The 13,427-nt window shown below is 38.9% G+C and overlaps 1 protein-coding gene across 1 annotated transcript in view; it reads right to left on the reverse strand.

Moving 5' to 3' along the window:
* Nucleotides 1-13,427, reverse strand: part of Ddx52 (DExD-box helicase 52) — a 29,728-nt gene that overhangs the window by 7,328 nt on the left and 8,973 nt on the right. Inside the window, exons 3-12 of the mRNA XM_008848107.1 lie at nt 12,076-12,206; nt 10,366-10,551; nt 8,180-8,323; nt 7,322-7,433; nt 5,961-6,033; nt 5,510-5,713; nt 3,023-3,113; nt 2,528-2,650; nt 2,285-2,435; nt 1,550-1,625 (exon numbers count right to left, since the gene is read on the reverse strand). Coding sequence (XP_008846329.1) covers nt 1,550-1,625; nt 2,285-2,435; nt 2,528-2,650; nt 3,023-3,113; nt 5,510-5,713; nt 5,961-6,033; nt 7,322-7,433; nt 8,180-8,323; nt 10,366-10,551; nt 12,076-12,206 — 1,291 coding nt within the window. The remainder of the gene's footprint in view (nt 1-1,549; nt 1,626-2,284; nt 2,436-2,527; nt 2,651-3,022; nt 3,114-5,509; nt 5,714-5,960; nt 6,034-7,321; nt 7,434-8,179; nt 8,324-10,365; nt 10,552-12,075; nt 12,207-13,427) is intronic.

Raw genomic sequence — 13,427 nt, forward strand, 5'->3', positions numbered from 1 at the left:
ATTATATTAAATTTATAGCTGAGAGGGGTAGCACAAGCCTATAATCCCAGCATGTGGTTACATAGTGAAAACCAGTCTCCAAAAACAAAAGATCTTCATAAAAATCTATGATGATGGCTAAATTAAGACCTTAGATTCTAAAAATATGCTACCCAAACTTCAAAGGGCTACAACTGGCTAAAAATAAAATGTGTTACTAAAATACATTTTCCTGTATGACAAGTGATCCTAGGATTGAATATAAAACTCCATCTGGCCCCAAACAACAGAAAAGATGCACCATGGCAAAAAAGGAACACTGACTGGGCTGAGAAGCCTTACATACTACTCTCTAACTCAAAAACCTTAATAATGGAGCCACGTATGGTGGGATACTCCTGTAACCCCAGGATTTGGGAAGCTGAGGTTGGAGAACCACTCTGAGCTTCACCGAAGATGGCCCAAAGTAACCAGCAATACTAAAGAAAGCCTGGGGTACATAGTTAAGACCCTATCACTCACAAACAAATACTCCCTAATATTATACAGTAAGTAACATCAACCAATGGCTGGCTATAAGAAGAGTTCTATGACTCTGAAACTTAAAAATGAATATTCTATTTTTCAATATTTCTGAATTCTAATAAAGGACAAAAACAAAAATAAGCCACCCCCTTACCCCCCACCCCCCCTGCTTTTCTAACAGCTTTTTTATTTTGGGAACAGGGCTTCAGCTATGGAGCCCTGGCCTGGCCTGAAACTTGTGGCAATCTACCTGCCTCTACTTTCCAAGTACTGGGATTACAGACAATAAGTACCCACACACCCAGCTCTTAACTAAAATTTAGTTGACTAATAATAGATCATTAACAGAATTTAGGACACAGCCATTTTATAATTATCTACAAATAAAATATACATACAAAAAAAGAACTGTACCAATTGTAAATGAATACTAAGTTATTTTTTCTAATTTATGTCCTTCTTTAAAAATTTTTTGGGGGTGGCTAGAGAGATGGCTCTTCCAGAGGACCCAGGTTTGCTTCCCAGCATGCACCTGGTAGCCAACAACCATCTATAACTCTAGTTCCAGGGAATCCAACACCTTCTGCTGGCCTCTGTAGGCTTTGTATGACATGAGTGCCCTTACACATGCAGGCAAAAACTACTCATACACATAAAATAAAAATAAATAAATAAATTTTGGGGGTACGGCTGGAGAGATAGTTCAGTGCTTAAGAGCACTGGCTGCTCTTGCAGAGGTCCTGGGTTCAGTTCCTAGCACCCACATTGTAGTTAATAACCATTCTATCTCTAACTCCAGTTCCAACGATCTGACACCCTCTTCTGACCTCTATGGGCATTGCATGACACAGGTGCACTTATATACATGCAGGCAAAACACTTATATACATAACATTTTTTAAAAAGTAAAAAAAAATAAATTAACTTTTAATAAAAAAAAAATGGGGGATGAGGTGGGACCCAGATGATGCTGGAATCAAACTTAGGGAAATCAAGTCAGGCAAGAGCTCTACTAACTGTGCTAAATATCCAGCCCCTAATTTACCTTCTTAATAATGGTTTATCATCTTCAGTGAAAAATGTAACAGCTTTCCCCTTATGTCCCGCTCTTCCAGTTCGACCTAGAAGAAACCACACCATGAAAAACAGGGGTTTTGACAGGAAGGAGACTCTCAGGCTTCACATAAAAAGTCATAAAAAGGGGGCTAGAGAGATGACTCAGTGGGTAAGGCACTAGCTGGGTAAGCTTAAGGACATGATTTAGAATCTCCAAAACCCATTGATAAAGTCAGATGCAGTAATATGTGTCTGTAATTCCTGTGCTCCTATGGCCAGATGGTACGCAGAGACAGGAGGATCCCTGGAAGCTCCCAGACCAGCTCCCCTGATATACACAATAGAGAACAAGAGAGACCCTGCCTTAAGTAGAAAGCAAGGACCAACACCTGATGTTGTCCTCCAACCACCACATGCCATGTGTGCACACATACATGTACACGTACGTGCACACACACGCACACACGCACGACTAAATAAGAAAATATACCACTGGATTTTCGTAGCACCAAAAGTGAGTATGTCTGAAGGAACAGAAGAGGTGCTAAGAAAGTTGAGTGGGCAACAGGGCATGAAAACAAAAGATTCATACATAGGGCAGGTGTGGTAGTGCACACCTTTAGTCCCAGCACTTGGGAGGCAGAAGCAGGTGGATCTCCACGAGTTCAAGGCCAGCTGGGGCTACAGGGAGACCCTGTCTCAAAATAAAAAAAAAAAGACTCACCTATCCTATGGATATATTCCACTGAGCTAGTTGGGAAGTCATAATTGATCACCAAGTTCACACCTTTAAAATCAATCCCTCTTGCCAACAAGGCTGTACAAATAAGGACCCAGATTTTTCCTGCTCTGAAGCTGTGGACGGTATTATCTCTCTGGTAAGGGAAATACATTAAATGCCTTAGTATCATTCTAGGAATAGAAAAGTTACTTCATAATGTTTGGAAGTATAGATTTGACTTTCTACCTGTTGCTGTGTTCTTTCTGCATGAATAACATCCACATTAATACCTTCATATATGAGCTCATGAAAAAGTTCTTTAGCCCTTTCAATGGACTGAACAAAAACAAGAACGGGTGGGTTGAAACCCTAAAAGAAAGAAGGCAAAATTTAGCACACATAACTCATAAGCAAGAATACAGTTTTTCATAATGTCTTCAGTTTACAAAAGTATGCAATTCAATTCACTGTGCTTTTGCTCATTCTTCAGTGCCCCAGACCATCCCTAACAAATCAGCAGAGAGATGAGGGGATGAAGGGGACAGAGATAAGCAGATGTGGAAAAATGTGTCTGCGAAGGCATTATTGGGTAGTTCTCCTACTCGGAGCAAGGAACAGAAGACATCTCCACTGGATCACTAAGCATAATGCAGAATCAAATAAAATGCTGAGTGCCCCACCAGTAATGTAAAGCTTGGTGATCTTAAAAACCGAAATTCAAGAATGTAGCTTAATATATACCTTTTTAACAAGTTCTCTCATGGCAAGAAGTTTTCCAGTCTCAGACCCAACAAAGAGAAGCTCTTGTTCTACAGTCTCTACTGCAGAATTCCTAAGAAGAAAATATACTTTGTAAGAACCAAATTTTAGCTGGGTTCCTGATGGTCTATGTCTATAATCCCAGCATTTGGAAGGAGGAGGCAAGAGGATGGAGGCTAGTCTGCTGGGATACCTAGCAAAACTTTGTCTCAAAAAAACAGGCCAGGTAGGTAGCTCAAATGGTAACCTGACGACCTGTTTGATCCCCGGATCCCATAGCGTAAGGAGAAAACTGACTCTTAAAAGTCCTCTAACCTCCACATGCATGCAATGACATAGTCTCTCTCCCTCTCCCTTGAAATAAAAAAATTTAAACAGAATTCCAAGAATACTAACTTCTCTACCATCAACGTAAATGCTCAGTTATTTTATTTGAAAAGAAAATAGCTATTTTTAAAGTTTTGTTCTTACTATATGTTTCCTCAACAAAATGCTTTTAAATAGAAAAATATAAACAATTGCCTAAATCCTACCATTTTAAAATAAAGTTTGATTTTCTGTTGTATTCCAGTCCTAAATTTTCATGACTATTTGACATAAAAAAATCTTTCTAAATAAGGAGCTCAAAAGATGGCTCAGTGGTTAAGAACACTGGCTGTTCTTGCAGAAGACCCATGTTCAAATCCCAGTACCCACAGGCAGCTAAAACCATCAGTAACTCCAGTTCCAGGGGAACCAATGCCCTTTTCTGTCCTCCGAGAGCACTGCACAACACTGGTGCACTTACACACATGCAGGCATTAACACTCGTACACATAAAATAAAAATTAAAAAAAAATCTTTCTAAATATAAAATCATTAAATAAAATAATAGGTTTTGGGATTTTGTTTGTTTGGATAGGGTCTCACTATATATCCTTGGCTGACCTGCAACTCAAAAAGATCAGTCTGCCTCTGCTGGGACTAAAGGCATTGAGAACACAAAACAGTGAGACCATTTTTAGGTTGTTATCATATATGGCCAAACTTGTTCCTTAATGATCAGCAAGAGTCAACACTCAGGGGTGAAGTTATTAAAGTCTTAGGATATTCTATAAGATGCTTCAATATATTATACTCAAGTATTTTCCCATTCTGTAGTCTGCTTTTAAATTTTAATTTAAAAATTAGGCTTTCTTTTTAAACATAAGTCTCGGGTTTAAAGTAGATAGGGTATTACTTACTGCTCTGTATTGCTTTTCTTTTTAAATTGGCATGGAATCTTCTTCACTGTGTTGCCCAGGCTATGCAAACTCCTAGGCTCAAGCAATCCTTGTGTCTTAGCCTCCCAGACTATAAGTATACATTTCTGCACCTGGTTCTTTTTCATTTAATGTGAAGGTACTTAGTATTACAAGTACTTTTCATATAGTTAGTCTTCACGCTTATTTTCTGACTGGTTCCATGGAATTTTATCAGTTCATATAACAATTAAAAAATTCAGGAGTAGGCGCTAGGGGTGGCTCAGCGGTTAAGAGCACTGACTGCTCTTGCAGAGGACCTGGGTTTGATTCCCAGCACTCACATGGAGGCTATGAACCGTCCTTAACTCCAGTTCCAGGGGAATCCGAAGCCCTCTTCTGACCTCCGTGGCACTGCACAACATGGCTACAGTCACATACATGCAGGCAATACACTCAGACACATAAAATAAAAATAATAAAATATTAAAAAAAAAATTCAGGAGTCAGTTCTATCAAATGGGTCCTAGGGATTGAACTCAGGTTGTCAAGGCTTGGCATTAAGTGCCTTTGCTTTCATGTGTGCTTAAAATCTATTTTACATTTATTTCTTTACTTACTTCTTTAGGGATGTGTGTGCACATGCAAAGAGGTCAGAAAACAACTTTCAAAAGGTCTCTCCTTCCACCAAGTGGATGCCAGGAATAGAAATCAGGTCATCAGGCTTGGTGGAAAGTGCCTTCCCCACTGAGCCATCGCGCTAGCCCCCATGCTTTTCCTTGAACTTTTTTCAAGGAAAACGTTATTATATTTATTTAGCATTAAATGCCCACCTCTGAACCCTTTTTCAGTGCTGGAGAATAGAATATAGGATCTCACATGACTTTTATCAAAATATTTTTGTAGAATTACATATCAAGTGGTTAAGCAACACCAGCTTTCTACATGGAGTCCTACTTAAATAGACCATCAAACTAAGTATGAGTGACCACAGAGTTCACATCATACTTTGTGAATGAAATAAAATCAAATAAATGAATGATGATGAGACTACTAATGCACAAACGTGAGAATCTCTCTGTGTTACTCTAAAAGAAAAGCCCTTAATGTTGAGTCTAAAAAGCATTTCTATCAGCAAATCTTTTCCCCCTGTTGGTCTCATGCCAAACAACTTATCTCCTTGAGTCTAAATGATCACTTATATTAAGTCAACAAACCAGTGGGATAATATGGAAGAACAATTATTTACCTTGCTCCAATGGATACAGTAACAACATTGTCCAGGTTAAGTTTGCACCACTGTTCAACATCATATGCAAAAGTTGCACTGAACATAGCTCTTCTGACCTTGTGGGATGTGCAGGCCAGGAAAATGGAAGCTAGCTGGTCTCTAAACCCAGTTTTTCCATCTTCAAACAGTTTGTCTGATTCGTCTACTACCAGCCACTCAACACTAAGAAATAACAAAACAACTTGTGAATACTGAACTGGAAAATCCAAGACACTTCACTAGCTATAGGGATACATGAACACAATGATGCTGCTTTTCTGATCACTTCATCAAAGGAAAAAAGATATACCAGAATAAATCCTTCTTTAATTTTTTTTTTGTCAAGTATTTAGTCACAGCAACAAGAAAACTAATAAAATAACCAACTAAATGAAAAACATATATGAAAGACATTAAAATATTATTGTACCTTGTTAGGTCTATTCCTGGTGGATCTTGCTTTAATAAATAGATTAATCGATTTGGAGTGGTCACAAGAATATCTATAGGTAAAACAAAGGATAGAAATTGTAAGAATAAGATGCATCCCTTTTGAAATAAGGAATTTAAGCCTCTAGAATTTCAGTTAACCTTATGAGACAAGGGAAGAGCAGTTAAAAAGTGTTGCTTGCTGGTAAGCAAAAACATGTTTTTTTCTCCATCACATCATAAATTTCTGTATCTCTATTATATTTAAGTTACTTTCTCAACTTTTTTGTTGATGGTGCAATTTTTTTGTTATTTATTTTGAGAGCCTCATTGTGTAGCCCAGACTGCCTCAAACTCACAATCTTCTTGCCTCTGTCTCCCTTGAGTGCTGGGCTTAGTTTCTGCTGGCTTACCACCCCTGCACCCTAGTACTGAAGAGTGAACCGAGGGTCTTTTACTCTACCTGCTAGGCAAGGCTATACTCCCAGCCACTTTAGTGTCTAACAGGCAACACTATACAATCCTAAGCCCAGCCTGGCCTCAAAACTCCTTTGAGCCCCCTGCCTCAGCCTCCTGAGTGCTAGGATTGCAGGTACATGCTGCCATGCACGGCTTAGAAAATCCACTTCTTATATGAAAATTTTCCCAGAAGCTCAAGATAAAAGCAAATTCTCCGGCTCACAGACAGAGATATAATTCATTCCATGCCAGAGCATGTCCATTGCAGAAAAAAGGAATGGTATAAAGTGGGATTTCTCAAGCCTAGCATTGCTGACTTGAGTCAGACAACTTTTTTGCAGACAGCTGTCTTAGACATTGTAGGATGCTTAACAGTATTCTTAGCTTCCATCCACTATGGGTTACTGACTGCTTTCCCCAGCAGCCAACAACTAAAAGTGTCCAGATATTGTCAAATGTCTCTGTGGTGGAAATTGGTGGAAAGAATCATCTCATTACTAGGATACAGGCACTAAAAAATTACTAGGTGGAGTAGGGAGTAGAATCTGTGTTCAGCCTCTTCAAAAATAAAACTAATTAGGGATGTGGCTCAGTTGGTGAAGTATTTGCCTAGCATGCACAAAGCTCTGGTTTCAATACCCAGCTTTGTATAAGCTGGGTATGGTGGTGCACACCTGTGATCCCAGCAGTTGGGAAGTGGAGGCAGGAGGACCAGAAGTTCAAGGTCATTCTCAGTAACAGTAACTGAAGTGAGCAAGGGTTACATGAGACCCTGACTCAAAAATAAAATGGATATATCAAGTAATCATGTATAACTTGCATTTTAACTCTCAGATTCCAATTAGGACATCTATAATTCCCAAATCCTGTACATGTTTTACACCTCAAGCATGAATTTCTTACCAAACTTCTTAGATGATTTGGGCCCAAATTTCTTGGCTGCTATTGCAGCTTTGTGGATCATATGTATCCTGAATCCTGTTCCCTCAGATATTTTATTTAATTCTCGGTGAATCTAAAACAAAAAAAAGTGAGAAAATATAAGCTGTTAAGATACAGGACAGGGTATAGAGCTTCTTTTATATTAATGTATCTACTATCAACCTAAGAGAGAAACCTGCCATGAATCTGTAGGTTAACCTGTAATGTTAGCATTTTAGAGCTTTAAAACCTAGAAAGACTCAGTAGTTTCCACAAGAACCAAGTAAACTGGTTTGAAGAAGCTGTGGCAGCCCTCCTTCAATCTGCTGCATTGTTTTCAGAATGCAGTAGTGCTGTAAGATGACTCACAGCAGGGCATGTGTTTTGCACTGAAAACACCGCGAAGGAGAAAATGACTATTGTACAGCTTTACTCCATCAAAACTTGGGCCTCAAACTTGTTATGGGGCTGAAGAAGATCTTGAACTACTGATCTTCCTGCCCCCACCTCCCAAGGGTTGGGATTACAGGCATGAACCATCATGCCCACCAATGTTTAACTTTTTGAGAAAAATTAATTTTAGAGATGAATATCTCACTATACTCTTTCTAATTGAAGGATCTTAAGAACATTTACCAAAGATGCACAATTGTCAAAATTGTATTTCAGAAAATTATAGACATTTAAAAGACTAACCCATATGCTGTAACATAGAGAATACTTTGTACAGAGCATTTGACCATGACAGAAAACATTCTTCTGAGATCTTTCCCAACCTCAAATAAGAAAGATTACTGAAGCAAACACTAAATGTATTCTCTCAACAGCTATAAAACATACCTGGCTGGCAAGTTCTCGTGTTGGGGAAATAATCAGGGCTCTAAAGCCTTTATTTGTGGGTTGTTTCAACTGCATTAAAATGGGAATGCTAAAAGCCAATGTCTTCCCAGATCCAGTAGGAGCAGAAGCCAGAAGTTCCCGACCCTAAAAACAGCATATAGTAAGTACTAGGAAAAGTTCATATATTTTCACAGCCTAGTTAAATAGTGTGACCAGTTAGGAAAACAACAAATAAAATTCAAAGCAATGAATTCCATTGCTCACACCTGACCCACTTTTCTAACATCTTTTCTAAGACCTCATCCTTGCCATCAACTACCCTCAAGTGTCTCTGAGCACTGCTGCTAAAGTCATTTGAATGGTACGCAAAGTGGACAACTAAAATCCAAAGAGATCACACATACTATTTTAGGTTTTCTTTCCCACTAAGCTTTTATAAAAGCACATCATGCAATCGACTTTTTATCCTGATATCTGTACTGTTCTATCTTCTTGGAAAGATTTTGTTAAATAACACAATGAGTGAAGGTTAGAAACGAAAATGGTGATGACCTGGGTGACAAGAGTAATTTATAGGTGACAATTTTCAAAAGGGTCGCTGTGATTTTTAAACTTTTAAGCTGAAATCATGGTAGGAAAAACCCTAAGGAGAAATTAAATGCAAATTTAATAAATGTGAGTCAATATTGTTGCTCAAATATATGAATATATTATCATTTCAGTACTCAGAAAATGAAAAGGACTAATATACTGGGTGAAAAGACAATTCATATCCTTTGGCTACCTGAACTGAAGACCAGCTTAGATCAGTTTGGAAGAGAGAGAGAGAGAGAGAGAGAGAGAGAGAGAGAGAGAAAAGAGAGAGAGAACAAATTTCCATTGTTATTAAAAACCACAAAGGGGCTGGAGAGATGGCTCAGCTGTTAAGAACACTGGCTGCTCTTCAGAGGACCTAGGTTCGGTTCCCAGTACCCACATGGCAGCTAACAACTATCTGTAACTCCAATTCCAGGGAACCCGACACCTTCTTCTGGCCTCCTTGGACACTGTACAACATGGGCACACTTACATACAAGCAAGCAAAACACTCATACACATTAAAAAATTTAAAAAAAAATTTTTTTAAATAAAAAAACAACTAAAAAAAAAAAAAAACACCTTAGAAAACTTAATTTCCAAAACTCTAAGTTGATCTATACTTCAAAAACGTTAAGTAAAAGCGGTCAGAAGATTAATTATCTTACCTGAAAGTATAGAAGAGGTAAAACAAATACATGGCAATCAGAATAGAGGTTATTCCGGGGAAGGGATGGGTAAAGAATGGAAAGGGCACAGTAGAATTCTCTGGGGTGTATAGAAAATGTCCTACATCTTCACTAGAGTGGTAGTTATGTAAGCTATACATTGTTTAGACTCATTAAACTGTGCTCAAGTCTCTGAGTTTTATTCTATGCAAGGTTATTTCAATAATAACGAGTACTGGGAAAGAAACTAAGCTGGATTATGTGTAAGAAATTTAAAAAGTATTTGTATTTCTGATACAGCTTCTGGGCATTGTAATGACAAAACACAGTCCCCAAGCTCAGATTTAAATGTTGCATGAAAACAAAAACAAAAAAACCTTTGACTCAGGCATGCTGGTGGTACACACCCATAATCCCAGCACTCTGAAGACTGAGGCAGTAGTATCATGAGTTCAAGGCCAGCCTGGACTAAACAGTGAGGCCATGTTTCAATACAAGCAAGAAATAAGCATGCACACACACACACACACACACACACACACACACACACACACACACACACAGAGGGGCGGGGGAGACTGGCGAATTATACCATGTAGGGAAGAGGTCCTTATTTCTGATTTATGAAGCCTGTGAAAAGGTCTCAAGGGGTAACTTGTGAAAACTAAAAGTGCCTGCAAGCAAGTGACTCATTTGCCAGATGGATGACTGCTTGTACTGTGAACTAACTGATTTGCCTGAACCAAATGAACAGGGGAGAAGAAAACAGGAGATAAGGAGAGAAAGGGTACTGAGAAAGGAAAATGATGACACCTAGTTGTAGTGATCCTGCAGCTTGGCAGGCACAAGCATTTGAGATGGACCTTGAAATCAAGTGAAGGATTTTAACCAGGGAGGTAAGGTGAAAGGAATGTTACGGGCATTCTATATTTTCATACTCACATGCAGCATAACTGGAATAGCTTGCATTTGAATTGGTGTAGGCATTTGAAAGCCTGAGTCTAGAATATTCTGAAGCAGTCGAGAATTGATTTTATACTCCTGGTCAAGTTGCTGGAATGTAGCAATGGGGTCAGGAAGATCAGTTCCCTGGACATGAATTTTGTGTGTATTCCGGAAGAAGTTTACCTATAAAGTGAAACAAAGGAGTCATCATGGATAAGGCCAAAAAAACTACTATAAAAATCTTAGATGTTTTAAAGCAACAGCAGTGGTTTCCGGGATAAGCTTTAGTGATATATGACATTTTTGGTTAAAACTGCCCCAATCAACAGAGAGTAAATACATTTCATGGCCTTTGTAGAAGAACCTGCACAAATGATGAAACCCACCTGTCTATGCTTTCTTCATGTACACACACCAATGTCATTAGAACTACTCATAGCAACCTGTTTCTGTCAGACTTTTAATTCACATAGCTTCACATAAATGTCCACAAGGCAAGCTCTTAAGTCTATTTTTTCAGTATGGTACTAGGCATATAAAAGCCAGTGCTTTTTAATACTTACAAATAAACCTACCCCTGCATTTCTTAAAACTAAGTGTCAAGGGTGGAGTTTCGTGGCACTGTTTCATCCTCCAGCCCAGAGACAGCCAAATTCTGGCTTCTGCGTTGCTGAAATACACCACAGTCATCCCTGAAGTAAGCAGTACAAACTCTCCACCAGCAATGTGGCAAGTGTATAGGAAGCTTGGGAATGCTGTATTCCTTGTTTCTGTCACATCCTATACCCTTTATTCACAAATTATGTTTCTTAAGAATTCTAACCCTCTGTTGGGTATGGTTGGCGCACCTCAATTCCAGCAGAGGCAGGCAGATCTATGCGACTGAGGCCAGCCTGGTCTATACAATGTGTTCTGGGCCACCTGGGGCTACAGGGAGATCCTATCTTAGGGGGAGGGGGCTGGAGAGTTGGCTAAGTAAGGAGCACTGGCTGCTCTTGCAGAGATTCAGTTACCAGCACCCTTACAGTAGCTAACAACTGTTGGTTAACTCCAGTTCCAGGGGATCTGATGACCTCTTCTGGCCTATGCAGGCACTGCATGCATGGGTGTATTTAAATGCAGGCAAAACACTTAACACACATAAAATAAAAATAAAAACAAAAAACAAAACAATAACTCACACAAAAAAGAATTCTAACCCTGCAGAGCCAAGTGTAGCAGTATATACCTATAATCCCAGGTAGAGGCAGGAAGATGAGGAGATCCATGTAGGTTACATGAGATCTTGTCTCAAACAAACAAAAAGAATTCAAAGCCTATAATCCCTGCCACAGAAAAATTTTCTAAATCAGTGAGCTCAACACAAAAGAGAAAGAGGTCAAATTTTATGTTTATCAAAAGGACTTAAGAAATTTAAAATTTTAAATTCTGACAATACTGTTACTCTTGAAAATTGAGAAGTCAAGAATTGTTACACAGAGATTGATCAGTCAGTCGGTCAGTCAGTCTATCAAACAATCATTGTAAAAAGACATTTCCACTACAGTACAGCACAGATAATTACTTTAAGTTTTCATTAAAGTAAAACCTAAACAAATGTAATTAATCTTCTATCTTAACAAAATGAATTCATTTAGCCAACAAAACTGAAGTCCAGGAAAAAAACTCTAGGTCAGAACAACACATTTTTTGCGGCTATTTTTCTACCTTTTCCTTTCGGAGATGTTCCAACTTTCCTGAAGTTACTTTCTTTTCTCCTTTGGATTTTTTTTCCTCAATCTTTGCTTCCACAGAGGATGTCCACTGTATAGTAGTGCCTTCTTCTTGAACAGGAATTTCTAGAATATATTTTTTTTTATTAAAAGACATTAAGTGCAACAGTGTTGGGTGTACCAAACCAGCCACACTTTCACACTAAACAAGCATCAGCAGATGTAACTAGGAAACAGGATCTACAAAGATGGAAATGGGCAAGTTTTACTGGTGGCACAGTCAGGGCTCTGAAGTTCCTTCTCTTCCTCTGGTTCATTGTCTCAGCAGTGAATATGCAGACAACTGTATGCTTCAAACAGAACTGAAACTACACAAGCTTACAGTAAGGGAAGTCAGCTCCTGCTTATCAAAAGACCAGCTAGAAAGTACATATATAATAGCAATGAAACCATAATCATTAGGGCTACCTGGTACTACAAAGACAGCAATTTTCCCTACATCTATAAGAACACTAGTTCAATTAAAAACAGAATTGTTTCAGGGGTCAGACTAGGTGACTTTATATGGTAGTATAAATATGTAAAAACATTCTATGAGTAATAAGCAAAGAGTTATACTGGATTTTCTTTTTGGAGTCTTGTGTATTCCAGAATGGCCTCAAATTTGCTATATAGCAGAGGCTGGCCTTGAACTCCTAATCTTCCTGCCTCCACCTCCCAAGTGTTGAAACTGTAGGTGAGTGCCACCATGCCTGGTTTTCTACTGGAATTTTAAAAACATATCTTTTAACTTCACAGTGACCTAGCTGTGAAGCAATAAAACTGCACATATTTTAAGGTATATACTGGGGCTGTGGATGTAGCTCAGTAGCAGAGTGCCTGTCTAATATGTACGAGGAACTAGTCTTGGTCCTCAAAACACTATGCATCTTTGTCTTGCCAGTCTATTTGGGTGTTTTGGGTTTGTCGGGTTTTTTTTTGTTTGTTTGTTTGTTTGTTTTTAACAAAGCAATTAAAACAAGCAGATACTGGGGCTGGAGTGTGGGGAGCCGCCTGCCATCCCTGCAGACGCCATTACAAGATGGCGCTCACATCCGGTTCATGCTGAGCAGTAAATAAGTCAGTACGCATGCCCGAAGTAATTTTCCACCTTCTAGTCTCTGCCTACCTCGTGGCGTGATATGGGCTGATGAGTTTGCGACCAATCAAGAGTAGCCACGTCCAAGACGGGCTTACTAACCTATATAAGGGCTGGGTGTCCGACATTCGGGGTCTTCGCCCTGTAAGCTTATGCTCTACCTCTCAAGATGCATTAAAGCTTTTCTGCAGAAGGATCCTGAGTGTGCC

The sequence above is a fragment of the Nannospalax galili genome, unplaced genomic scaffold (assembly GCF_000622305.1).
Source record: "Nannospalax galili isolate Female #2095 unplaced genomic scaffold, S.galili_v1.0 scaffold363, whole genome shotgun sequence".
NCBI lineage: Eukaryota > Metazoa > Chordata > Mammalia > Rodentia > Spalacidae > Nannospalax > Nannospalax galili.